Below are 27,575 nucleotides of genomic sequence, written 5' to 3' on the forward strand. Positions count from 1 at the left end.
TCAAAAGGAGACATTTCAATGGAATATTCCTTCTATTAAAGATTAAAGACCAGATTCTTTTGTTACCAATTGTCTCCGGGAGTAAATTACACAACCACCATTAATACAACTTTCTTTATAATAATAACTGGTGTGATAAAATAGAAAACATACTCTGAGTCAGAAAACCTGAGTTTTAATTCAGGCTGCTCTAATGCCAACTAACTATATACCCTTGGGCAAGTCATTTAATTATACCTTTATTATCAGAGGATCACAGAATTATAGCTATTCTGTACTATAAAAGTAAATAGCAGGAGGTGAAGAAGAGTCTGAAAGAGAGCATTTAATTGAAACAAAGCTATTCTAAGCTAATACCTCTGTATATCACTGCAGTATACAACTATAGGGGCAGCAAAAAGGCAGAAGAAATTCCAATCAAGGGGAAAAAGAGTTTGCATTAAACAACACAGCCTACCTTATGCACAATAATTACTAAATTGATAAGAAGTAGTTTGATTTCTTCAAAAGCAAGGAAACAAGAATGAGTAAAACTGAAGGGAAGTAAACTAGCAAGGTGTCCCAGGAAAAGAGACGAAGCAAGAGATCACAGCAATATCTTTCTACAGGACACATTAAGTAACAGTTCTTCACCTTTAGAGCACATGGGAAGATTGCACTTCCTGGCCTCCAATTAGTCTCTGATCAAGTCTAACCAATGGTACATGAGAAAAGCGACATGTGTCGTATGCAGATATAAGGTTTAATTGATAGTGCAGTGTGAAACCTCGAGAGCTCTCTTTCCCTCTGCCACGAAAATCAGCAATGTTCCAGATGGTGACTGCTCTATCTGGGTCCTACACAGAGGACCATCTAATGTTCCCCAGGTGACTCATGATGGATATGCAGTATAAACAAGAGATAAACATTTTTTTTTATTTTAAGACACTGAGATGTTGGGAGTCTTTTGCTACAGCAACATAACCTACCCTATACTGACTGAAGGAATGGCAGGTATTCTACCTAACAGAGGGCGAAGATAACTTGGCTGCTTTTCTCTTGACAGATGAGCCTTGATAAAGGCCTTGGTGCTTCTCAGAGGTTTTCCCTCATTTATTTTAAGGTTCTATTATGCTATGAACAAAAGTATGTCACTGTTACTGGCAGCTAGTAGTGGATGTGAAAATAAAGAGGCCAGCTCAGGACAAGGCAAGTTCAGGGGACTAGTAACTTGATATAAATCTTTCCTTTCATTCTGCTCCAAGTAGTGATTGAAAGTCATATGGTTTTTCAATGGATCATCCAAAATAACTAGTCTTAAGTCAGTTTGAAGCCAGTAGGTGTCCTTCATAAAAGAGTTGGCACTATCATTTGTCAGTATATATAGTAGCAGAGTGGGCAAAAAGCTGAACAAACAAGGAAGGGAGGACTACTATTTTACCACTTGGACTCTTAAAGGTGACCAGGCTGAGAACAGTGTTATAAACTTATGAGATGAAATTTAAAATATATATCTCTATGTAATTTAAGGCTAATTAGTCTTTACTTAAACTATTTTCTCCTGAAGACTCTAAGGATCATTGATTCTTCCCTAACCTGAACTACTTATAGGTATAAAGTAACTACAATGCTAATGAATAGCACTGCAGAAAACATAGGCAGAAATTGCAGGCTGTCTTCTTGACATGACCTTTGTACATTACCAACACTATAAATAGGGTGCTGGGATATGAAGAGACACACCACAGTGGTTTGAGAATCGATTGTCAACATTAGCTATAATTTATTGAATACATATAACTACCAGGCACTTTATAAGAACATTACAGCTACTCCCTCACAACTATATGAGGTAGGTATATTTTCAAATGAGGAGACTTCAAAATGTCAAGAGAAAGCATAAGTAAGGGAGAGAGTCTAGAAGGAGAAGTAAGTCAAGAGTAAGATGCTATTGTGAGTTCAATGAAGATAAAGACTGAGACGAAGTAATTGTATTTGGTGATTTGTAGGTGATTTTTAAGAAACTAACCTCAGTGAATTGGTTGGGGAGAAAGCCAGGATACAAAGAGATAAACAATAAAAGAGTGGCAGAAAAGGATATGCACTAACTGTAGGCTGTTTTTCTTTTCTTTTCTTTCCTCTTTTCATGATATCTGGTACTTCACACACAGCTTACCGCTTACCTTTATCCATATAAATTTCATCAAAGCTATGAACCTTTTCCCCAGAAAAATACATGTATATCTAATTTTATGTACAATTTCAGGGAATTAATAAACCCACCTAAAATACACTTAGGGACCCTAGCTTAGGAATTAATGATATATAGCAAATTCAAGATGGTGGATGTGGGTCTGTGGGTATAGTACACAGGTAGTTTCAACTGCATTGCTAATATTTTATTTCTTAGGCTGGTCATATGTTCATTATATTATTATATATGTTCATTATATTATTTTATACATTTGCATGTATTATAACATTTTATTGATTTTATTGCCTAAAATATTTCATAAACTTTTTTAAAAAGAAAAATGATTATATAGCAGAATATCTTTGTTTGTAGGAAATACACAGTAAAGTATTTGGGAGTGATGTGGCATCACGCTGGCAACTTACCGTCAAATATTAAAAAAAAATTTTACTATATTTTGAAACATTATTGTAATTTTGAGATTGCTTCACATGAAAAATGATCATAAAAGACAGTTAACACTACAAATAAATTGACAAACAAAATCTTAAATTAATACATACTCTGAGAGGGATACAGGAGGGAATAACAAAACTTACAGAGAACTGTAGAGAGGTCCTTTGAAACAGAAAAAGAGAGTCCTGTTAATTTGACCCTAAACTACAATGTTTTATGTCAGAACTCTCTTTCTTCATCGACTTACACTCTGAATGAGAGGTATAAACTGGTTATCACAGCCATTAGAGTGGGAGCCTCATTCTCTTCTCGTGGCTTCAAGACTGAAGAGCTCAGGCTGAGGGCTAAAAAGAGGTCCTGGACATCAAATCAGAGAAAGATACAGGTCCCTTCCATTGTGTTTCCAATTCTTCTGGTAGTCCATTAGGGTGAGACTTGGGAGGTGGAAGGAGAAATACAATTTTTTTAATTGAGTAGGCATTTGGCTGATGTCACAAGTTCTCAAGCAGGGGAAAGATAAAAGTGATTTAGGAAGATAGTATGTAGAGGAAAGAAAATAAAGGCAAACACTGCAGTTAAAGCTAGAATGTCAGTTTTTATAATAAAAATATTTTTAAATGAATAAACATAAATATAAGTAACAGACACTTGGTATGTGTATTCATGCTAGAAATATAGGATACAAGAGTTATATGTACAGGCAATTGTCTGGCAATAAATGTGGGCAAAAGACCCATTGATTATGTCAGTATTTCCTGCAAATAGCAGTCAACACAGTGCTTTGTAGTCAAATTCTTCTCTCTGCTGGGTTTTTACAGCCTCCATTGTATAATCCTGCTCCAACTGTCCATAGTAATTTCATTTTACTATTGTGCTTTAGCCAGGTAGCTCTTCTCATGGTACTCCATTCAACCATATTCATTCTTACTTGGATCTTGGATTGCTTTGTGTGATTGTCCATAGGGTTCATTGCAAAAGGAAACTTGACTAAGGAAGCAAATGGGGGTTGAAGTCCAGGGTGCTTGCTGTTCACCAAGGAATGAGGCCTGGCAGGGAGTTATGCTATTTTCTAATTTCCTCAAGGACATTTCACCCTGATACCTCTTCCATGTTTCTGCTCTCGCTCTGATCAGCTTGTCTCTCCAGTATTTAACAGAACTATATTTTTAAATAAAAATGAATACTTCGTCCTGAGAAATACAAATATATTTAGAGAGAAAACTTGAAATCAAGAATGCCCTAGAAAATCTAGACTATACAGTACCCACATTTGTCATTCATTTTCTACTATTCCTTTAAGGCCCAACATAAATCTTCCTTCTGTGAGTCCTTCCCTAACTGTAATCCATATTGACCTCTCCCCCTTTCACCTTCTATAACACTTCATTCTGTCCTATGAAGCTTAATGCCTGATTATCATGCAATTCAGTATTTTAAAAGTGGTGTTATTTCAACAGGTTTACAACATCCAATTTTAATTTCAAATATATTTTAGACCTATTTTTAAACTCTAATAAAACACAGCATGCACCGTTCAAATTGGTTAGATACCAAACATTAACACATAGAAAACCACCAATTGCGTTAACATGAGCTGCAGTTAACACTGTGTCACTGTGTGTGTGTGTGTGTGTGTGTAGAGAGAGAAAGAGGGATGGAAGAAGAGAGGGAGGGAGGAGGATGAGGAGGAGGAGGAAGAAAGATAGAGAGAGGTGTGTTGATCTGAAATACGCATTTTCTCGTTATGTCTATTTAACTGAAGGATATTCTGGGATAAAAAGACAAAGTGTTAAACAAAAAAGCCCTCACTCCACCGTGTCCACTATTTATTTGGGTACATCAGAATTTTCTCCACACTGTATAACAAAAATCAAACTAAAATAACCTGGAGGCTAAAACTGATATACCTCTCAATTTTAGATTCTATTTTTTTTCAGTCTCTTCCTTCTTAATGACTTTACAAATAAATAAATGTTAAAAATTTAAACTTATTAGCAAAACACTTATTTTGGTCTGGTTTTTCTTTTGGGTACCATACGAGATGTTCTTTGGGGGAAAACGGTTTACTACTGTAAATTTTGAAAAATGCTCTAATAATTCTTTTTCTTCATCATTATTAACATCAACATTAACATTATTATCTATGAGCACACTCTGGATATCTGGTTACATGCTAGGTGGTGGTAGTTACGCAACTCAATCGTATCTCCAAAGCTAAGTCGCATTAAGTTTTATAAATCTAGAGTTGATTTACATCTTTAAGGGATCTGCTACATTCATAAACAGATTTAGAAATTCTAGGCATTTTATATTTTCTCCTCAAACCCTCTTCCCTCTGAGTAAAGAAAAATAGTCACTCAAAATTTTACGGAGCAAGGAAAAATACCACTTAACTTTCATTCCTTCCCCAAGAGAAAACCCGTCTCCCAAAGGATTAACTCAGCTTCTTGGCCAGGGGCCCCAGTAATTTCTGGGAAATCTTGATCCCTCTGAGGTAAATACTGTAGAGTTTTTATGGCTAGGGAAATTTCCTCTGAAGAGCACCAACTCCTCCTCAGTACAAGGGAACCAGATTGAAAGATAATGGCAAACTACCCCTATTGTGGTTAGACGAAAGGTAACTGGGACTTCAAAGATGTCTGGAGAAGTGCTTTCAAACATAATCTTTCATTGAGAGCCTGGTCTTCACAGAAGGCCACAAAGTTAGGACAGCTGAGGTAGAACTGTTTTTGGAGAAACTGGAATAAGGGTAAGTTCTCTTACTCTCCCCTAGTAGGCCTGAAATACAAATTCAGCATGTAATTAAGTAATTTTCTCTCAAGTGTCCCCAAAATGGAGATACCACACATTTCTAGAATAGCAACAATAATAATAATTGTATAGCTAATAATATATTTTGTGATTTCTCCTAACGCTATAGTTAGTGGTGGAGTCTGTATCTGAACCTAGGAACATTTGGCTCCAAATTTTGAGCTTTTTATTTTTTAACCACACCATAGTCAATAAATGGAAATAAATCAGAAAACAGACCACTACAGTTAAATATGGAACCCCAAAAGAGCTTGAGAAAAGACATATACCTCATGGCTTACCGAAATTTTATAAACCTAATGGGAGAGATATGTGCCACAGGAGCTCTTCATGCTTAAAGGGTTCATCAGTGCTAGATACAGAGTTAAGTGTCCAGTAATAACCATAATGCCTACCATATCCCCACCCAGAGAAATACGCCTTAACACAGGCATTAGGCAAATGCTCTGAGAAGTGTGGGAGCAAATAAAAGTGCAGGGCATGTCTGGCCCTTTCCTAGTCCTCAAGCCTCATCACACACAGTGCTCTGCCTACCTCCCTCCACATCACCTTCCCTCTGCTCCAGCCACCCTAGCTTAGTACTTACCATGGTCCTTCAAACAATAGGGATGATCACAGTGTTTTGGTACATAGTAGGCACTAAATAAATATTCACTGAAGGAAGGAAAGAAGGAAAAACAGAGGGAGAGATAAAACAATAAACATAAGGGGAGACTTCAGAAAAATGTTCATTAAACTAGCCCTTCAGGGAAGAATAATATGTCCATCAGTAGAGACAGGAGGAAGGCAAAGGATGGGAAAAGAAGGGTGTTTCAAATAGAAGGAAAAGCAAGAGTGAATCTTCATGTCATGTTAAGCCAACATCAAAAGTATAACTGTGATCTAAATATCAGTACAAGGACAATAACAGGAGATGGGGTCAGATAGGTAGGCAGGGCCATAAGATGACAAGTATAGGGAACTTTTGCTAATGTTGGAGTGACATTATCATATTTGTGTTTTAGGATAAGCCCTTTTCTTGCAGAGAGGATGAATATCAGGAAAGGGTGGGAGGCAGGGGAAGATTGAAACCAAAAGAACAGTCGGGTCTGTTGTAGGGCTCCAGAAAAAAAGGCGATAAAAAGCCTGAATTAGAAAGACAGCACAATATCATGTATTTTAACCGAAATCCTACTATTTTTTAGATTAGTGACTTTGGATAAATAAGATAATCTCTCTGAGCTGAGAATATTTTCTCTATATATTTCAAAGTGTAGTCTCGTGCAACTAATAAAATAATATTGAAAAAGTACTTTGTAAATTAAGGTACCAGAAGTCATGTCAGTATTACAGTGGTGGAAAAGAGAAAAAGAGATGAGGTCAATTGAGAAATACGGCCATTCTTACAGACATGCTATCTACAAATGAGAGAGTTTTCTCTGACAGCTCCCTCTTTCTCATCTTGTCATATATTAGTTGTCAAAATTGGAAAATTTTTTTAACAAAGTTCCTATTTTTCCATCAAAACAATTATTAGAGTTAACATTGATAATTCCTAAGGTAGATCAGGAAAAGACAGTTGTGCCATTAGAAGTGGATCTCTTTACTCATTTGAAAGTCATCTATCGATCACCTACTGTATGCTTGGCAACATCCTGGACATTGTTAGTAGAAGGTTGAAGAGAGTAATATAGACATATAAGCATAGGAATTTCACCACTATGTGGTAGGTGTTACCAAAGGGGCCCAAAGAACCTTAGAAGCACAGGGGAAGGAAGAACGAATTCTTTCTGAAGACATCTGTTTCACAGAGGAAATGACTTTTTATCTGGGTAAAGATTGAGTAGTAGTTCACTAGGTAGAGAAGATGATGTAAAATATGGAGAAGGACATTCCAGATACAGGGCACAATGTATGCAAAAGTTAAGAGGTGTAAAAGAACATAAAGTGGTTTGGGGAAGTATAGAAGTTCACACTGAAGTGTAATGTATACTATCAGTTTGAAGAAGATGACTGGCAGGAAACAACACACAGACAAGAAACTGGAAAAGCTGGGACCAGATAATGAAGATCCTTAAATGTGCCAAGTCAAAGGGTGTGAATTTTAATACTGAAAGAAATAAGAAACCAAAAAAAGTTTTAAGTAAAGAGATAATATAATTGAATTTGTTAGTGAAGTAATTCTTATGGCAGTGTAGAGATTAGAATGGAGTCAGGGGATAGAAAAACTATTTAGGAAGCTACTAATGTATGATGATGATGATGAGGTTTGGAACCAACATAATATGAATGGAAAAGCTAGATTCTATAGATTTTTTGTAAAACTAACAGAACTTAGTGAGAAGGATGGAGATAATGAGAGCTGGTGGCTGATTCTATAATTTTTTGCTTGAAATTGGGCGGATGGTGACGATATTCAATAAAGATAAGAAAACATAGCAGCAGGTTGCAGTGCCATGGGAAGGACTAGAAAGTAGATTCATTCTGGATAAACTGTGTTTGGAATAATACAAAATAAAAGTAGCTGTCATTGGTTGAGTGCTTATACTTATCCCTAAGCACTATTTTAAGAGCTTTGTATATATCAACTTATTGATATACAGGTAGAAAGGCTTAGTAGGTAATTGGAAATATAGGTCTGGAGCTCAAAAGAGATGGCTAGGCTCGAAATATAAATTTGATGGTCATCAATGTAGAGGAAGCATAGTTAAAACTGCCAAGGCAAAAAGCACGCAAAGGATAAAATGCTGAGAAAATCCACCATTTTAGGTGATGAGGAGTGTAAGCTCCACATAGCAAAGAGTATACCTGGTTTCTTCACCACTGTGTCATCAGAGCTTGGCATATTATTTAGAATATGGTAGCTGCTCAATCAATAGATATTGAATAAATAAAATAAAAAATATCAGCGAAGTATAAGGAGAAACAATAAGGCACAGTGTCTTGGAAATCAAAGGAAATGTGGTTTCAGAATGGTTGGAAAATGCCAGACTCTACAGAAGAGAAGTCAGAATGGGGACTGCAAGAAAGCCATTGGGCTTGGTCCTTAGGCAGCCATTAGTAACCTAAAAGACGGTAGCTTTGGTGGAGTAGAATCAGCCTTGATTGTAAGATAATTAAGGGGTAGGTAAATAGTTGTTGAAGAAGAGTAAACAATGACCAGAAATTGGGTGATAACGCAGTTGAGGTTGTTAGAGTCACAGGAAAATGAAGCCATTTTTTAAAATGTGTTTTTATAATGAAGGAGACTTTGATATTGTTTGATATTGTTTACCCTTGGGCATGCTTATCAGGTTTTCAATTTACATTTAGTTAGGCTTTAAAATAACTTGGAACCCTGTGATCTGCTTCACTGGGACATTTAGTCATGCTTAAAAAGGCATTTGATACAGTATGTTGATAATTTAATACAGTGTGCTGCTTTCTTAATTTTTTCTTGTTCTTTCTATATGTGTACATCTTGTCATCTATACAGCATAGGACAAATGTATAAATCCAAGCATGGGTGGTAAAATTATGATATCAACCATATAATACAGGCAAGCAAAAGCCAATGTGTACTGATAATTGATATGTCAATTTCTTTGTTTCATTCTTATATTAACAAAGTAGTTAGGGGAACAGCATACTTTGCTCCTGCAATCTTGACTATGTGCTTATAGAATATGGGGACATAGTCATTAAAGACTTAATCAATGCCCAGAACCTAAAAGACTGTTGGAATTTGTAGGCTTGTCTAAACCTTAGAAAGTGACCACTTGTTTGTTGTAAAAACCCGTTGCATGAATTAGTTTTTTTAAATGCCATGGATTAGTTTAGCAGTCTAGTGAAGCCTATGAACTCCTTTTCAGAATAATATTTTTAAATGTATTCAATAAAATACATGTGATTGCAATAGAAACCAATTATATTGAAATATAATCATCAAAATATATAAGAAAACAGATTTGTGATATAGTAATATATTTGCTTCCTTACTAACACAATAAATAATTTGATCTATTTTCCCTTCTTCTACAGCCTTAAAATGTTTGTAATTGACCTGTCAATAATGCAACTGCATTATCACCTATGTATTATCAATTTCTGTAATCATTTGATAATTCACTTGATGAGGTACTTACACATCTGTATCTGTATCCTCATTCATCCTGATATATATTCTATGTCTATTGTCAGTATTCTTTCCTAGCTAATACAGGATATTTGCTAGCATGCAAAGCAGAAGACTACTTTAAGAATTTATATTTAAAAAAAATGAAAAGATCAGTCACGGACTTGGGGAAAATATTTGCAAAGCGCATATATGGCCAAACATTTGCATTCAGAATACACAAGAAACTCTTACAATGCAACAATAAGACGAACCAATTTTAAAATGGGCAAAAGATCTGAATGGACATTTTTCCAAAGAAAATGTAAAAGTGGCTAATAAGCACTCGAACAGATTCTTAACACCATTAGTCATTAGGGAAATGCAAATTAAAACCACAATGAGATGCCAACCATTTCACATCCATCAAGATGGCTATGATCAAAAACAGACAATAGCAAGTGTTGACAAGGATGTAAAAAACAGGAATTCTCAGACATTTTGCTGGCGGAAATGTGAAGTAATACAGGCATTTTGGAAAACAGTTTTGAAATTTCTTAAAAAGTTAAACATAAATTTTTCAAAAGACCCAGTAATTCTATTCCTAAATATCTATACAAGAGAAATAAAATATATATCAATACGAAGATTTATACTTCAATGTTTGCAGCAGCATTATTCATAATAGTCAAAAAGTATAAGCACTCAAATGGCCATTACTTGGTGAATGCATAAATAAAATGAGATATATCCATAATGGAATGCCAATACTGAAAAAGAGTTAAATAGTGATACATGATGAAATATGAATAAATTGCAAAAACATTATGCTAAGTGAAAGATGCCAAACAGGAAAAGTTACATATTATACAATTCTATTTATATGAAATGTCCAGAAAAGACAAACTTGTAGAGATAGAAAAGTAGATTCATATTTGCCTGGGGTTGTGGGTGGGAATGAGGATTAACAGTAAATGGATATGAAGTATCTTATTGGGGTGCTGACAATGTTCCGAAACTGGATATCATTATATTTGCACAGTTTGGTAAACTTACTAAAAATCACTGAATTTTATACATAAAATAGGTAAATTCACGATATGTAAATTACATCTCAATAAAGTTGTTTTAAAAAAGAAAAAAATTGTAGGCAAATATTCCTCTTGATCCTTAGAGTAGGAAGGGATTTTCTCTATCTCTGGGAAACCTTAAGATTTAATTCATACTTTGATGACTGTGATTATGACTGAAAATCACAGTGGAAAGAACAGACCTAGGCAACTTATAACTTTAGGGAGAGACACTTGTATTTCAATTTGCACTTGATTTGAATGTGGTGGCTAAAAGCATTTTACCTATGCTCTTTACAAAAGGAACAATAGATACATGTTTTCTTCCCTTTACCCCTTTTCCGCATATATAAACTCTCTCATTAGGCTTTGACTTTTAAATACACTTGGTTGTATTAGAGCCTTTCATGAAAGCAGGTTTGGGGCGAGTTGGGAAGAAATCATAAGGACCTTGACTACTTTGGAACACATTTTAACTCCTAGGTATACTGGCCTATAGTGAGATATGGATCTTTCTAGTCTTTTCTCTAACATGATGCTGGTACATACAGATAATAATTTATCATTAAGTCTCCTATCTTTTAAGGAACACAATGATCACCACTGGTGGAAAAAGTAAATTCCTAGACAGTTAGACTATATTTAGATAAATTTTTGTGTGCTGTCCCTTTGGCACTTACTAACCAGAAACAATTATAGATATTCTGAAATGCTAGGCTTTATCTCATTCAGATAAATTGTGCAAATATTTCACCTAAATGAAGATCATCACTCTTTTAAAAAAAATTTAATGGAAACTTATTTGTAATCCTGGGTTTTAAAATTTAGCTTTCCATTCCTTTACTAAATAGCATTGCTTTATGAATTCTGACAAAGGAAAAACTCAAAAGCACCTAAATTACTCTATATTAAATGCTCACCAACATTCCATTATAGGTAACTTAATTATCAAAATGAAGAGACTTTCTCATAGTGAAGCATAACATATTTTCTGTCAATCTATTTAAAACAGTTCTTTTTCAATAATATTAGTCAAATGAGGTACAGAGAATTCAAATGTCTAAAATCATCTGAAAGGTGAAAAACCATTACAAACCCAAAGGATAAACTGGAATTGAGATGAGAAAATAAGAACCAGCCCATATAGATGAGAATCCAGTACAAAGAGTACAAAGGAAAAAAAAATTCCCCTCAGAAAAGTCTCCTTTTGAAGAGTTACCTGTGACTTTCCTCTTTCTCTTTGCCATTTTTCCAAAATTTAAAAAATAGCTTTACAACACCAAAGACATTATACATAGTAAACAACAAGTAAAGGGAGAAGCTCCGGGCTTAAATAAGACAAAAAAAAGTACGAATCTCAAGGTTTATTTTAGTTTTACCAGAGTCAATCAAATTGACATAGCAGGTGATATTATATAACAATGAATAAAGAAACTCATCAAAGCAGTGCTCAATTTTGGAAAAAAAAAAACACTTCAATACTTCTAAGCATTGAAGGCATCATCTTCTAGTGACTTTTAAGGATATCAAATGATAGAATGCAGTGTTTGGGATCTCTAGCTATATAGAATGATCTGTTAATGCTTTTCCCAAAAGCATACCAAATATGATAAGTCAGAGTCTGAAAACAAAGATATTGCTGAACGGTGTTCTGCCCAAGCATGACATTTTTACAAGTGACAAAATTCCCTGATAAACTGCTAACTAATCAAAACCTGGCATTTTCAATAAATGTAGTATTGAACCTCAAGGTAACAACATAACTAAACTTGTATATTAGAGGAATTAGATGGAGAAATGTTCAGAACCCCAAATCAATACTTCTGCTTACAAAGTCTAGAATGTATTTACATAAGAGCTGATGTTCTGAATTGAGAGGTCACAAGATGTTAAAATTCAGGTTTTCTAGTATCATCCTCTTTTCATAAGAGAAATCATTTTACTTCATTCTGATATTTTCTTGAAGACATAAGCCAGGAAAAAGTAACCTATTTTTTTTCCATAAAGATATTAGGTAATTTTATTGGGTTGAATTAAGTATGGCTCTATAAATAGGATTTTAAATATTGAAAGTATTAAAAATAGAGCAAATTAGAATTGTCAAAACCCACAAGGTAAGTATTTAGAATATATATTCATTTGTCATCTATATAATGCATGACTTTGGCTATTATTAAGAGTTGTGAGGTTTTTTTCCTTTAAATGGAGCAGTGAAATAGTACTCAATAGTTGAAGAACTTCATAATTGAACTCAACAGTCAACTTTATTTCTGCTAGCATTAGTAGCTAGTGAGACTGGAAAACTGCAGCATCTCTGATTATTTGGATCACTCCACTTTTGGTAAATTATCCCAGTAATTCCGTTAGAGGTCTCTCTACTTCTGGAATCCATTAAACGTTCCTTGGCCAAATGTCTATAGAAATTCCTTTGCCTGCAATCCTTAGTGATTTTATGAATGATATCTAAACGGCCTCTGAAAGGTTAACTTTAATTTTTTTCTGTTCTAACCACTTTAACTTTTAATTTTCTGATGACAGAAAATCAGTAAAAGATATCATCAGGCAGAAGCTGAACAACATCTAGTGGTATCAGTTTAGTTCAGATAGCTCAAGAATCCAGACGTTGTCACCTGGTACTTTCAAGTCCCACTCCTTGTGCTATTCTCCCACTCTCAAACTTGTGTGTCAATTCATGTTCTTTTAGACCCAGGAAAATTGCATTGCTTCTGCCTTGTAGATCGATGTAGAGAAAGGCATCAGATGTCAATCATCTTAAGTCATCTGTGAAAGGCTCATATTTATGTCCCCTTTACAAAGTTTGGGGACATAAATAAGTTCAAGTCCCAAAGGCATTAGCCTGACAGTGCTATTCCTGAGAACCCCAATAACTCCCACTAGAAATGAGAGTGATGTGACCTCCTTTTTTCAGGGCAACCCTCTGTAACCCCCTAACACAAACACAAGAGGTGGGATGGGTGGGAGTCAATGGAGGAGGAGGGAAAGGGATCGGGAGAAGAGACTCACCGCTCCTGCAAGTTTCTCGGTCAGGCACAATGTAACAACGAGCAGCCACAACCTGAAACGGGAGGGAGAGTGAGTAACTTTGGCTCACTAGGCTCCGGGGTCCTGTGTCTGTCCATGGACCCCGACTCCTTTTTGCTGCCTGCCCCCACTTTCCCTGCAATGACAGAAATACAAATATGTAAAGTTTTGGTCCGGCAAAATAGCCCAAAGTAGGAAAGAGATGGGGAGGTCGGGGCAGCAACAACTCACCTAGGGTGCATGCTTGTGGCTCCTCCGGAGCTGAGTCCCGAGAGACTGCTAAGCGGCTCCGAGGCCCGGGCTCATCCGGGCTCCGCTGATGCTTGAACGCAGCTTCCTTACTCAGGAGGACAGGGTAGGGGGCGAAGCGGCTCACTTCGGAAGAAACTAAACTTAGCTCCTAGATAAGAAGTGCCCCAAAGGGAAACACGCTCAGCGGAGCCCGCTACAACTTGCCTCACTCAAAAGACAATTCCATGCACCAGAAGAGGAAGGAATGGAGGGGAAGGGGGCGGGGCTGTCTGCTGTCAATCATCCCTCCTACCTTGGGCAGCGGGCTGTCTTTCTCACTGTTAGACACCACAATTCCACGTACCCCCACAGCCTCATGCACAGGCCTATAGGGACCTATACATAGATCAAAACAAGTATGCATCATTCACTTCCACAAATCATTGTTAACTTGTTATATATAGAACAACTGCTAGATAGACAAATAGGCCCCAAAATGACTTTGCATGCTTGCCCAAATGCAAACAGCACTTATTCTAATTGATTGTATGTATATTAAGCTCTGGTGGTGGTGGTGGTGGTAGTGATGGTGGTTTATGAGATTGTAATCTGCTCTAAACTGAGTAGAACTTAAAGATAAGTAGGGCCCGGTGAAATAGGTCCAAAGCCTTGAAAGACTCTAGTAAATTCTAGGGTCTGAGATAACAGAAATATTCTGGCGAATTCTTCAGTAAATCCCTGAAAGATCCTCCAAAGAGTCCATATGAAGTATTTTCTGGGTCTGCTGGTACTTAAAAAAAAAATCTATAGATCAGAATTACCAAAGTAATGTTCAAGTCTATTTTATTTGGGAGATATTTATTCAACTGCCATTAACTCCATATAAATATTTCCAGTTAGGTTTTTGTGTTACTTTTAAGGAAAACTGCACATAAGTTATTTAATTCTCTGTCCTAAATCCCTCTGAAACACAACTGAAACAAGTTCAATATAGGAGGTAAATATTAATTATGACATTCAATGTAACTAAATAAAAATATGATTGCAATAACATTCAACCATATAATAATTGCCGATATCTACTGAATGCGCCCATATAATCTTAACACATATATAGGTCCGTTCATTTTTTTAATCCTTTGGTTATAAATATATATTTAATTATATAAATATATTTATATATTTACAATATTTTCACATATTCTGTTGTATATAGAAACTCTGTCCTGTGAGCAGGTGCAAGGCAAAGAACACTAGCAACAGTCCAAGGAGCAGTGACCAAAATTTTTTCTAATCATTAACAATAGAGACCCGTTCCCTTGAGATCCATCCGCTAAAAAAAATAGTCCCAGCTCAGATCTATTCGTAATTGGCTTTGGTGTGTACACCAATGAGAGTGGCACTGGACAAGGAAGAGTAATATCAATGGAAGGTGCAAGTGAACGAATGGAAAAGTTTCCCGGTTGGACTCACGGTGCTCAGTCAACTGGTCTGGACGTTTCACTCTTCCAAACAACTGAGCGTCTCTCTCTCACAGGTTGCTTGTGCAAGCTAAAACTGTGGCGGAGTGATCCTCAAATTCTCCAGTACTGGTGGGGAGGAGGCGGTGCGGGTGAAGAGAGGGTGGAAAGTAGATCTGTGGGACTTGCGTGAGGAAAAATTTTGCAAGTTTGGACAGAAGGGAAAAGTGCTTCTGCAAGAAAGCCTTTGGGGTGGGAAGGGGGGAGGGAAAAATAGCTGCTGCTGCTGCTGCTGCTACTGCTGCATTTTTCTCCACTTTTAAAAAGCTTCTTTCTCCTCGCCCAAGCCGACTGGCACAATTGGGGCACTCTTGCTGTCCCTCTTTGGCTCTAGTTCTCGCCCAATAAACCCTCAAGATTATGTCAATTGGGCAAAGCCAGCCAGGGATTTCGTGTGGGTGTTGAAGGAGCTGCGGGAGCCGGAGAAGAATGAAACTGCGTGGAGTTAGCCTGGCTGCCGGCTTGTTCTTACTGGCCCTGAGAGTTCGGTGGCAGCCTGCAGAGGCTGCGGTAAGTCTTTTTTTCTACCCCCCGCCCCACCCCATCACCTCCCTCTCACGCTGAAATCGCTTTCTGTCCCTTTTCCTTCCTTTCTACTTTGCTTTGGCTTGAGAATTCAAATATGACTTCACTTGTTTAGGAAGAAACATTATTTGCAACGCTCGTAACTCAAGCCTTCTGCAGTCCAAGGGAAAGGTTTAAATGTTTAAAAATAGGGTTGCTTGCTTTCCAGTAGCTAGCTGTTCTGGGTGCAGGAGCAGACCCTGGGATGGGGGACGCAGATTAATAGATTACTAGGCTCTGGTGGGAATTTAAAACTTCCTCCCCACCCTCCGCCTTTGAGTGTTTCCCTGCCTGCCGGCTAACCTTTTCACTTATTATACCCAACACATGCACTCTTTAAACTTTGTCTATAGTTTACTATTTTGGCTTTTTAAAATCGAGCATCCATCAAAGTGTTAAGGGCGCCCATGAAGTTCCTCCTTTTTGCCCTTTCCTTAAGCAGTTTGAACTTACCCTTACCTCTGGTCAGTAAAACCTCTATAGAGACTATATGTTCCCCTTTTGTCATCCTTGTTGCAAATGCTCAGGTAACATATCAAGAAGAATGAGATAAAGATGGATAGCCTCAGGCTTTGGGTCTTCTGTGTCTTTTTTTTTTAAGTTTTGGAGTTTTGTTTGTTGTTTACTTTTGCTTTAACTTGAACAAATTGAGAAATTTCCCATGACCTATTTCAAAGGAAAAGTTTTCTCTTTCAAAGGATAATGAGTGTTCTGGTTTAAAGGAGAGTGAGGAAGGTGGGTACATATGTGAAATGACAGAGCAAAAAGTTCCCCTAAGTTCTAGGAATGTAGAATTGAAACCTCAATGCATCTTCTAGAAGGATATCTGGGTAATCCCACCCATTATCTTTCTGGGGATGAGAAGCAGATGTAAAGGAATGAATGATTTGTTAGAGAAAATGTTCTCCAGCCTAAAGCCAATCATCCTTAATTTCACTTAACCTCTAAAAAATTAAGTATGTGACAAATTATTTCAAAGTTATATTTGAGTAATCATAATGGGTAGTTTTAAAAACACTTTAATATGAAATCGACATAGGTCTTCACATGATTGAGTGACTATCAATTCTTTATATGCAGCTGCTATGTTATAGCTTATCTGGGTCCACTTTTAAGTTAACAGTCTAGCTTCTCTATACACTCAACATACCACAGATTACATTGCCCTCCTTCTATCCTCCAGAAAGTGTGTACTCAAGGCATGAAAACTATCATATTACTGTAAGCACAATGTAATTATGATAGCAAATCAGCTGAAAAATCATGCATATCAAATAGGCATTTGCCATAATTTTCCTCCATCGAAGTAGGTAGATGATTTCAAATTGCTTTTTTTGATTTAGAGCACCTTAATAAGGTAAGGTTTAGTCACTCAGTAGTGCTACAGACCCTTGGATAAAACTACAATTGTGTTTTTGAAAATAGTTACTTTAAAAAATATCTAGGTGCTTACCTCTTATGACATTTGGCCCAGGGACAAAGGTTTTGTGGATATTTGATTAAAATTTTCTGATTTTTTGATATTACTGTTAATAAATGTGTAACAGATACCAATCATATAGGTATGTATAGGAATACTATACATCAATTTATAGTAAATCAATTTATATTAAAATGTGATTTCTTTTTATGATTGACAAAACTTGAGAGCAAGCTTATTCTCTTGGAACCTTTAAAGATTAAGTTCATGAAGAAATTACAGAAGACACCATGAATATTTTTTCTTTTTTCTCCTCTATAATTTTAAAGAACATTTTGTATCTCATTTCTTTCTCAGGATTTGTGCCTCTAATAAAACCAAGGATTTGTTTTTTTTTCCTGCTTCACACATCAATATCCTAGTTAGATGAATATTTCAGTCATCTCAAAGATATGAATGGTATCTACACTTCATACTTATGCCAGGGATATTGGTGACCTTCTCCAGGGTAAATCAGAGAAATTGGGATGTCACAAATATGTGGCAGAATTTTTTAAGTCGAGTATGTTAGGTGGAATAAAGTAACTCTTATGCCAAAAGGTTAGTAGTAAGAGAAAAAAAAATATTACTCTCGAAAAGTCATTTCTCGTAACGGAAATAATTTATATTTATGTAAAGTTATTTATACCTGTACTGACTCACTGTCAGTAGGATATGCACTCTTTATGGATATGGTATATAAAATTATACTATTACTACTACTACTATACAAATGTTAGCAAGTTTGTGTGTGTGTGTGTGTGTGTGTGTGTGTGTGTGTGTGTGTGCAGTAGAGTGGATAGGTTTCTCTAATTTAAATGTACTATTTCCCTTGTAACCAGAGGTGACAGCTCATTAAGGGTAGTAGAGTGGTTTGTGGTCATGGAACAGTTTTTTCTCTATGGCATTTGAAGTACTGCTCCATAGGAAATATTTGTCAATATTGTTATCATAATTTATATTTTTGATTGTCTACTATGTGCCAGACATTGTGCTAATGTGGTGATATACATGATCATATTTAATTTTAACATTATCCCCATTGCACAGATCAAGAAACTTCAGATCATGGAGGTTAAGTAATTTCCTGAAAATCACAAATGTAGTAAGCTGTGAAGCTGGAAATTTGAATCCAGGCAGTTTGACTCCAATTTCTTTACCCTTAATGACTGTCCTATACTGCCGCCTTTGTATGTGCTCTGTAGAGATTTGTTTGCTGTTCAAAGGATTTGGATCTCTTCTTTTTTGGGCTGGAGGAGGGGAAGACACAGGAGGTGAAATGGAAATGATAAAATGGGATCTCTTCCTGCTGATGTTAGGAGAAGTAGCACGGTATAATGGAAACAGCTTTGGGCTTAGAATGAAAAAAGGTCAGAGTTTGATCTCTATATATGTATGTATAAAAAGATCATTTAAAAGCAATCTAAAAGCAGTTGCTTGTTGCATGTGATCTTATACAATCACATGTATAAAAAGCTAGATTTATAAAACAACTATAATTTGTTGTAGATGATTATTTTGAGGAAAGATTTCCCTTGTCATTATTTTAACTAGTCAGTTCCCATAATAATTTTAAATATACTGAACTTTTCAGGCATATGTCTATTGTGATATATGTCTATTTTGATCTATATGGCGGCACACTTTGCTTAAGATGCCCAATTCATTTTTCTTTTTTTTTTAATCAATTTACCTACCCATCACATCCAGTTCTATTCACTCAAATATCTATATATAGTCTTGTGTATCTATTTATATACGTATCTGTCTTGTTACTGTGTAAGAGTGTGTAACATTTTTCTCTTGTGTTTTTATTTGGCTTTTAATGTCTGAAAATACAAACACATGAGACTCTTTACCTTGAGTTAACCATGATAATATGGTTAAGGTTGTGTCTGCCAGGTTTATCCACTATAAAGTCACTATTTTTTACTTTTGTATTTACAAAGCAAATAGATCTAGTGCCTATGCAGGGACAGTATTATGGGACAACGTAAATACTCTGTCTCATACATTTGCCCACTAATTTTAGCATCCATTGAGAATTCTGTCCTATATAATTATTACTGTGGCATTTGCCAATTGGTGATTTTCAGTTTTCAACATATTCTGCATTTTAATAGAATTTTAATATAGCAAAAACTGTATCTTTTTATTAATTAATAAATAAATTAATTAATTCTCTTGTTTATAGAAGTATGGATTTATGTATATTTGTTTTATGAGTTATAATGAATTATGCCATTTTTACAATTAATTTTTGCCAAAATGACCACAGATTTGGCCAGTAGGAGCCCCTTCAAGTTGGCTCCTGTGTCCTTGCAATGTGTCTCCATTATTTTTTGAGCATCCCTAAGTTCCAGGCTCTATTTCCATTTTTCCTACTCTGACGCTGGAATGGTATTTAGAGATCAAGATCTGGGTGCTTGGCATACTGTTGGGGTGTCATTGCTTCTAGGCCTTCTCAGCAGACAAAGTTAAGAAATCTGTGTATATATACACAGAATCATACCCACTTCTATATCTCTTACAATCTCTCTTTGTATATGTATATATTAAAAACATGAATTTCTGGGTGGCTCCATAGTACAGTGGTTAACACGTCTGCTTTATACGCAGAAGGTCCTGGGTTTGTGCCCCAGGTGGAGACACGGACCATACCCTGGTTGCGACAGGCCTTGGGTGCACTAGGCCCCCGAGTGCGCTGGGAGTGCCAGGCCCTGGGGGCATGCAATGAGTGCAGAAGAGGAGACATCCCCACCTTCAGAGATCCCATTCTTAAGGGGAGTCAGCAATATCCGTAGGTCAGGGGTGGAAGTGGGGTACGGGAATTAAAGAGGGGGAAAAACCCATGAATTTGTACTGATGCTTCTGATTTTAGTTGAAGACCACAGAATAAACATACATCTATGATGTTGTGGGATCTCACTGCTTTCTGGTATCTCTCCTCAGACATGTTTTGTGGACTTTGTAGAGATCTCATACACACTCTTAAAGAGCCTAGCCTCTGGAGTTAGACCTGAAATCTGACTGGTAGATGTGTGACTTTCATCTAAGCAGTAACCTCAGACTTAATTTCCTCATTGGCAAGATGGAGCCATTGGTGCATATATCACAGATTGTTTTGAGCATAAAATGAGAGAAGTTATGGAAAGCATTTTAAGTAGTACTTGGCACATAGTAAATGCTCAATAAATTTTAGATTTCATTTTTGCCATTACAAACTGTGTATTGACTCGCCCTTCGTTATTGCATTAACTCTCAAAATCTCTGCCTTATTTTCAAGACCTATCATCATCTTTCCCTTTAAGTAATCTTATCTTTCATTATATTTTACAATATACTCCCTCCATTCTAGCCTAGGTGAGCTTTCCTATAATCTCTTGAGCACTGCATACATATTTTGGCTATCGTGATTAGAATGGTGTGGATTCAAATCTTTGCTCAGTTTCAACATAATGTTTACATTTATTCAGCAGAAATTTATTTGGCAATTCATAAAGACTTAAGAATTTTATTTTTGTTGTTCTGTTTTCACCTTCATGTATATGTGCTGTCCACAAAATCATTTTGTGCTAGAAACCATGTATAAAACTGAGTAAGACAAACAGGGTGTCTGTGTTCATAGTTTATATACTAGTGAAAATAGTCTTTCTGTGGAAGTTTTTTTTACCCTTCTTTGAACATTTGCAATATTTAGCCTCTTTCTGTCTAGTATCTAAATGCATTTGGTCTTACAAGTGTTTCGTTTTATGGGATTTTATCTGTTCTCGCTATTGATTATAGACTCTTGGAAGGCAAGAACTGTATATTTGTTTATTCATTCAACCAACATCCATATTGATTTTGTCCGAAAACAAAAGTAATATATGTTCAGTGTTGGAAACTTGAAAAATATAGAAAATTATAAAGAAGAAAATAAAAATTTGTCCACAGTTCTACTAAAAACAAAGAAATCATCTCTATTACTGTTTTGATGATTTTCCTTCTTATGTATCTAATTTTTTCTTTGAAAAGTAAATTGGTTAAAATTAGAAAAGTCGAGATCATTCCATATACAATTTTATATCTTCATGTTTTCACTTATGAATCATTTCTTATGATTAGTTTAAAAATATTTAAGTGATTGCATATAATTTATTTTTATACACTCCACAATTAATTTACCTGTTCACTTTTAGAGAAAAATATATTTTCTTAAATTTCAACTTTTCAAGCCATTGTAAGAAATACTGCCATTAACAATTTTTATTCCATATCTTGTATTATTTTATTGGTACTGCCTCTTTCATGGGGAATTTGTGGGTTAAAGGCCATCAGTATTTTTAAAGACTTTGGTACGGGCAATAGACCCTGACATTTAGAAAGGCTATATCAGCAGATAAATTACAATAGCTAACTTTTTTTAGTGGTTACTATGTTATATCCTATTAGATAGATAATACTATTCTCATTTTTATGTACAAGGACTTTGAGGCCCGCAGGGTAGTTAACTAACTTGTCTAAGGTGACACAATTAATAAATGACTGCTCTAGAACCTGCTCATGTGAGTTTCCTCAGTCTCTATTTCATACGTGATAGATAATACAGAAAAATACAGAAAAAGTCACATTGAAAAGGTGAATAATTCTTACCGCCTCTTCCTGTGACTGGTTACTCTAAAGATAGGCTCACCACTGGGCCATGCTTTAATAACTTTACTATAATTTTCCAGGTCATTCATCCTCAAGCGCCTAAATTATAATTTTGTGAACAATGTGTTTTCCTACATTTCTCCCCAGGACAGATGATGGAGCCTGCCCTCCATTAACACCTCCTCCCTTGCCTCCTCCTAGCTAGGAAAAGGGTATAATATACTCTAAATCCACTGACATTCCCCCTTCCTTAAGAGAGTTTTGGAATGCATCTGAAATGTGACCTTCTGCTCTCCCTCCTCAGTCCCTTCCCCACCTCCTACCACAAAGCTGTCTATGAGGCTTACATTTAAATCACTGTATCTTTGCCTAGTGCTGTCCCTTGCTTTCTCTCCCTTAGTGATATTCCAGAATCTTCTACCCATTAATTGCTAATTGATTTTCCGCACTTTGAGGTAATACTATTACAGCTCCCATCTCCTTTTATAAGAACAAACTTTTAAGTTCATATGGAATGAGGGTTTTCCATCCATTTTGTACCCCTCCCACTTTACCTTCTCCTCCTGTTTCCTTACTAGCTAAATGACTTTATTGCCTTTATTCCAGCCTTGTAGCTTGTGCAATTCAAATGTATTCCTCTGCAGAATCACAAACTGTTATACATTATGGCTTTTCCAGGTGGTATTTGAATAGCTGAACTTTAAGCTTCTGAACAATAAGGATCTGTCATTGCCAAATTACTTTCCAGAATGTTTTTGCCAATTATACTCCTATCAGTAGTGTATAAGAGTACCTATGAGACAGTCTTAATATTTTTTTTCTATCTAGTGCAGTGACTATGGAATTAATGCTCTATTGATTTCCAGTTGGTTGGCTGATTTGGCCCTATCCTCTAATGATTTTCTTTTTAAAATGTAATTATTTCATCATCTTACCCCTTCTGACAAGAGCAACCATGGGACAGAAGTTGTGAAAATATATTCCCCTCTAATTAACATTATAAATGAACCGCCCAGCCACTTAACTAAATCTTCATTACAAAGACTTGTTTTTAATAGCAGTAATTCTTGAGGGTTTTTTTTTTTTTTGGAGAGGCATCTTTAGTGTGATCTCTGATACATAGACTCCTTTCGTTTTAACAAACAAGGCTCTCATTTTATGCATCAATGCTTCAATTTATTTACCTTCATAATCTGTCCAAGTCCAACTGCCCTTTTGTCCCTTTAGCGGCGTCTGCATGCTTTTAACCAAAAGAGTAGTTTGTGATGATACCTGCTACCCTATTGAAATGGCAATTTCTAATGCCTTGCTTTTTGCTAACCAAAGACAATTCACAGCAAATGTTTTAAAAGAAACAGGCTTTTGTTTAATCAAATTTTAACTTGTTTTTTTTTTAATGGATCTGATATAAACATTAAATTTACTTATTAACTTGTAGAGAGACTTAAGCACTACTTATGAGCAAGTGCTAGTCAGGTTAATGGAATTGGTTTTATGACAGGGAGTACTAAAATAGGACTGTAAGAAATTTCTATATTAATGAAATACTGAAGGAGAAGTTAGACCTTGGGAGGGAATGATGTTAAGAGTCAGACACTAGTGAAAAATTGTTTAATATTTTCTGTATTTTGAGCTCTACAGGGCTTTGCTCAAAGAGGAGAGGTCCTTCTCTTTCCATAATCTCATAATCTATTGTAGTAAAACATTTCTGTATGTGAAAGATAAACATAATAGTATCTGTTCATATAAGATAAGTTGTTTTCTGTTGCAAGCGGTAGAAAACACTAATTCAACTGTCTTAACAATAAAGAAAAATTTGAGCTCACATACCATGAAGTTTGGAAATAGAGTATCTCTGAGGTTGATTAATTCATCCAAATAATGACACAGGATCTTTTCACTTTCTGCTCTGTCATACTCTGACTGCTGGCTTACTCTGTCAGATTTGTGTCCCTCATACTTTCAAGATAGCTTGTGCAGTTTCAGGTGTCACACGCAGATGTCATAATGTCCAGTAGAAGAAGAATAGGAACTGTTTATTTGTGTCCCTTTTTATCAGGAATGAAAAACTTTCTCAGGAGTTTCACACATCCACCCTGAAAACACTCCTTATATCTCATTGGTTAGAATTGTGTTATATGTAGATTCTTATACCAGTACATTAGCAAGTGTAGTGGGACCCTAAAGGTAGAGTTAGACCAGTGATTTACCCCCACCTCAACAAAGTACATTGCTGCTTGGAAAAATTGGAGGGTGAGAAAATCTGAATAAAAACAAGGTTTTTTAGGAAAGAAGAATTAGTTCCTGCTTCATAACCTCATGAATTTGTCTCCAGGATCAGTCGAATATAAGACGTGTAAGACATTGATATATTTGTTAAATGTAAGGTGCATTACTTAATAGGGAAAGAATGTTTTGTAGAGTTGTACAAATGAAAGATGTAGACAATTTACATAATTATAGACATTTTAGATCTGTAGAGACCTTAAGGATCCTTTAGGTCAGTGGTTTTCAAAGTGTAGTGTGTAGACCCTTACGATTCCTGCTATACTATTAGGAAGAACATGAGGACTATTTTAACAATAATATTAAGACTGTTTTGCTTTTTTCTCTGTGATGACATTTGTGCTGATGGTGGGCGAAACTGCTACTGTAATGTACCTAGTAGTCCTTGTTTTATGGGGTTTTGCTTTATTGTGCTTCAAAGATGTTGCACTTTTTACACACTGAAGGCAAGACCCTCCACCAGTAAAAAGATTACAACTATTTTCGTTGTGGTGGTCTGGAATCAAAATCACAATATGTCCGAGGTGCGCCTGTAGTTGTATTCTTCATACTCTTGGAGTATAAAAAGCCATTTTTACTTAAGAATGTCTTCAATGTAGCATTAATTTTATTCAATCTTGACTATTACGTGAACATATTTTTAACATTCTAATTGACAAAATGGGAAATACATACGAACCACTTCTGTATGCTGAAGCAATATCATTGTTTCTAGAGAAAGCACTTGTGCAGTTGTTTGAGTTGTGGGCTGAACTAGCTGATTTTTCCATGGAAAATTTAATTGAAAGAACAACTGAAACATACTACAGTTATTCAAATGAGTGTCTGGCGGTCATTTTCTCGAAAATGAGCAAAGCGAGTCTGTCACTTAATGCAAAACTGCTAGCAATGAAAAAAATTTGTCAATGAAAAATACAATGGAAAACTTAATTCTGACACTGTGAACTTAACAACTTTCCAAATCTTAGCCTTTTTTAATGAAATTAGTAATTGTATTCATGTATATGATTTTTTATTACAACTATTTTGTAACCACCAATTTGTACCTCTTAATCCCCTCCTCCCTTCACCCATCTCTCCAATACCCAATCTGACAACCATGAAAATGAAAATGCTCTCTGTATGTATGAGCTTGTTTCTCTTGTTCGTTTGTTTATCCTGTTCTTTAGGTTCCACACATGGCATTTGTCTTTCTCTGCCTGACTTGCTCCACCCAGCAAAATACCCTTTAGGCCCATCAATCTTGCTGCAGATGGCAAGATTTCATTATTTTTTATGGCTGAATAATATTTCATTGTATATATGTATATACCATCTCTTCTTTATCCATTCATTCATCAATGGACACCTAGGATGCCTCCATGTTGGCTATTGTAAATAATGCTGCAATGAATATATGGATTCACATGTTTCTTCAAAGTAATATTTTGAGTTTTTCAGATAAATGTCCATAGGTGGGATTACTGGGTCCTTCTTTGTCTCTTGTTATAACCATTGTTTTAAAGTCTATTTTGTCTTGTATAAGTATTGCTACCTAAGCTTTTTTGTTTGTTTCCATTTTCATGAAACATCTGTTTTCATTCATTTGCTTTCAGTCTGTGTGTCTTTCGATCTGAAGTGAGTCTCTCGTAGGCAGCATATGTATAGGTCTTGTTTTATTATATATTCAGCCACAATATTTTTTGAAATTAAATGGGAGCGTTTAATCCATTTTTATTTGGAGTAATTATTGATACGTATGTGGTTATTGCCATTTTAGTACTCATATTTTTGAGATATATATATTTCCTTCTTCTTAAAAAGTCCCTCCAACATTTCATGACTTGGCGGTGATGAACTCCTTTAGCTTTTTTTGTCTGGAAGCTCTTTATCTGTCCTTTGATTCTACATTATAGATTTACTGGGTAGAGTAGTCTTGGTTGTAGGTCCTTGGTTTTCACCACTTTGAATTTTTCTTGCTAATCCCTTCTGGCCTGCAAAATTTCTGTTAAGAAATCACCCGAAAGTCTTATGGGAGCTCCCTTGTAGGAAAATAACTGCTTTTCTCTTGCTGCTTTTAAGATTCTTCTTTGTCTTTAACCTCTGGCATTTTAATTATGATGTGTCCTGGTGTGAGCTTCTTTGGGTTCATCTTGTTTGGGACTCTCTGTACATCTTGGGCTTGTATGTCTATTTTCTTCACTAGGTTAATGATGTTTTCAGTCATTATTTCTTGAAATAGATTTTCAATTCCTTGTTCTCTCTGCTTCTTGTATCTCTATGTTGCAAATATTGTTATACGTTATCCTGTCCCAGAGGCCCTTTAAACTGTCCTGATTTTATTTATGTGTTTGTTTGTTTGTTTGTTTGTTTGTTTGTTTATTTTTTGCTGTTCTGATTGAATGTTTTCTCCTACTTTGTTTTCTAAATCTCCAATTTGATCCTCTGCTTCATCTAATCTATTGTTGATTCCTCCTAAGGTATTCTTCATTTTAGTTATTGTATTCTTCATTTCTCACTGGTTCTTTTTTATGTTTTCTATCTCTACTTTTATGTTTTTCATCTTTGTTAAAGTTCTCCCTGAGTGCATCTACTCTTCCCCTAAGTTCACTGAACATCCTCATAACAAGTGTTTTGACCTTTGCGTTCGTTAAATTGCTTGTTTCCATTTTGATTAGTTCCTTTTCTGGAGATTTGTTCTGTTCTTTTATTTGGGACATGTTTCTTTGTCTCCCTACTTTTGCCTCTCTGTGTTTATTTATATGAGGTAGGGCTGTTATGTCTCCTGGTCTTTGTAGAGTGGCCTTATGTAGTAGGTGTGCTATAGGACCCAGTGTCATAGTCCTCCCTGGTCACCTGAACCAGGTTCTCCGAGTATGTCCCTTGTATGGTTGTATGTACCCTCCCATTATAGTTGAACCTTGGTTGCTGTTGCATGCCAATGGGAGGGATTGACCCTCGGACTGATTGGTTGTGTGGACTGTCTGTGACCAGTGTAGGAGCTGATGTGCAGGGGCTGACCCTACAGAGAAAGATTCACATTAGCAGGATTCTGGGCCTGCCCTTTCTGGTGTGTCAACTTCAGATGTTAATCCAGTAGTGCTCCAGTTCAAACCAAAGTTTGCCACTGGACATGCAGGCCTGAGCCTCCTGGGAGGTGTCCTGCCCCAGACCAAGTTCAGCTGCAGCCTGTGCCCTGCCCAAGGCCACTTGGCATGAGCCACCAAGCAATTCACAGATGGTGCCACCCACACTGGGATTGGAAGTGCCTTGAGAG

The 27,575-nt window shown here is 36.0% G+C and overlaps 2 protein-coding genes across 6 annotated transcripts in view; one reads left to right on the plus strand and one right to left on the minus strand.

Annotated features, from left to right (window-relative positions):
- Positions 1 to 14,145, minus strand: part of COL4A6 (collagen type IV alpha 6 chain) — a 294,450-nt gene extending 280,305 nt beyond the window's left edge. The window contains exons 1-2 of the mRNA XM_036227183.1: positions 13,856 to 14,145; positions 13,607 to 13,658 (exon numbers count right to left, since the gene is read on the minus strand). Of these exons, the coding sequence (XP_036083076.1) occupies positions 13,607 to 13,658; positions 13,856 to 13,866 (63 nt within the window). The 5' untranslated portion in view covers positions 13,867 to 14,145. The remainder of the gene's footprint in view (positions 1 to 13,606; positions 13,659 to 13,855) is intronic.
- A 1,336-nt stretch (positions 14,146 to 15,481) lies between these two features.
- The window catches only part of COL4A5 (collagen type IV alpha 5 chain), a 230,575-nt gene continuing 218,481 nt past the window's right edge, over positions 15,482 to 27,575 (plus strand). For 3 of the 5 annotated variants that reach the window (XM_036227178.1, XM_036227180.1, XM_036227181.1), the window contains exon 1: positions 15,483 to 15,885. In XM_036227178.1, the coding sequence (XP_036083071.1) occupies positions 15,805 to 15,885 (81 nt within the window). In that variant the 5' untranslated portion in view covers positions 15,483 to 15,804. Of the gene's footprint in view, positions 15,886 to 27,575 lie in introns of all 5 variants that reach the window. The other 2 variants (XM_036227179.1, XM_036227182.1) reach the window with 2 other exon arrangements.

This window comes from Rousettus aegyptiacus, unplaced genomic scaffold (assembly GCF_014176215.1).
Source record: "Rousettus aegyptiacus isolate mRouAeg1 unplaced genomic scaffold, mRouAeg1.p scaffold_m13_p_9, whole genome shotgun sequence".
In the NCBI taxonomy this organism is placed as follows: domain Eukaryota; kingdom Metazoa; phylum Chordata; class Mammalia; order Chiroptera; family Pteropodidae; genus Rousettus; species Rousettus aegyptiacus.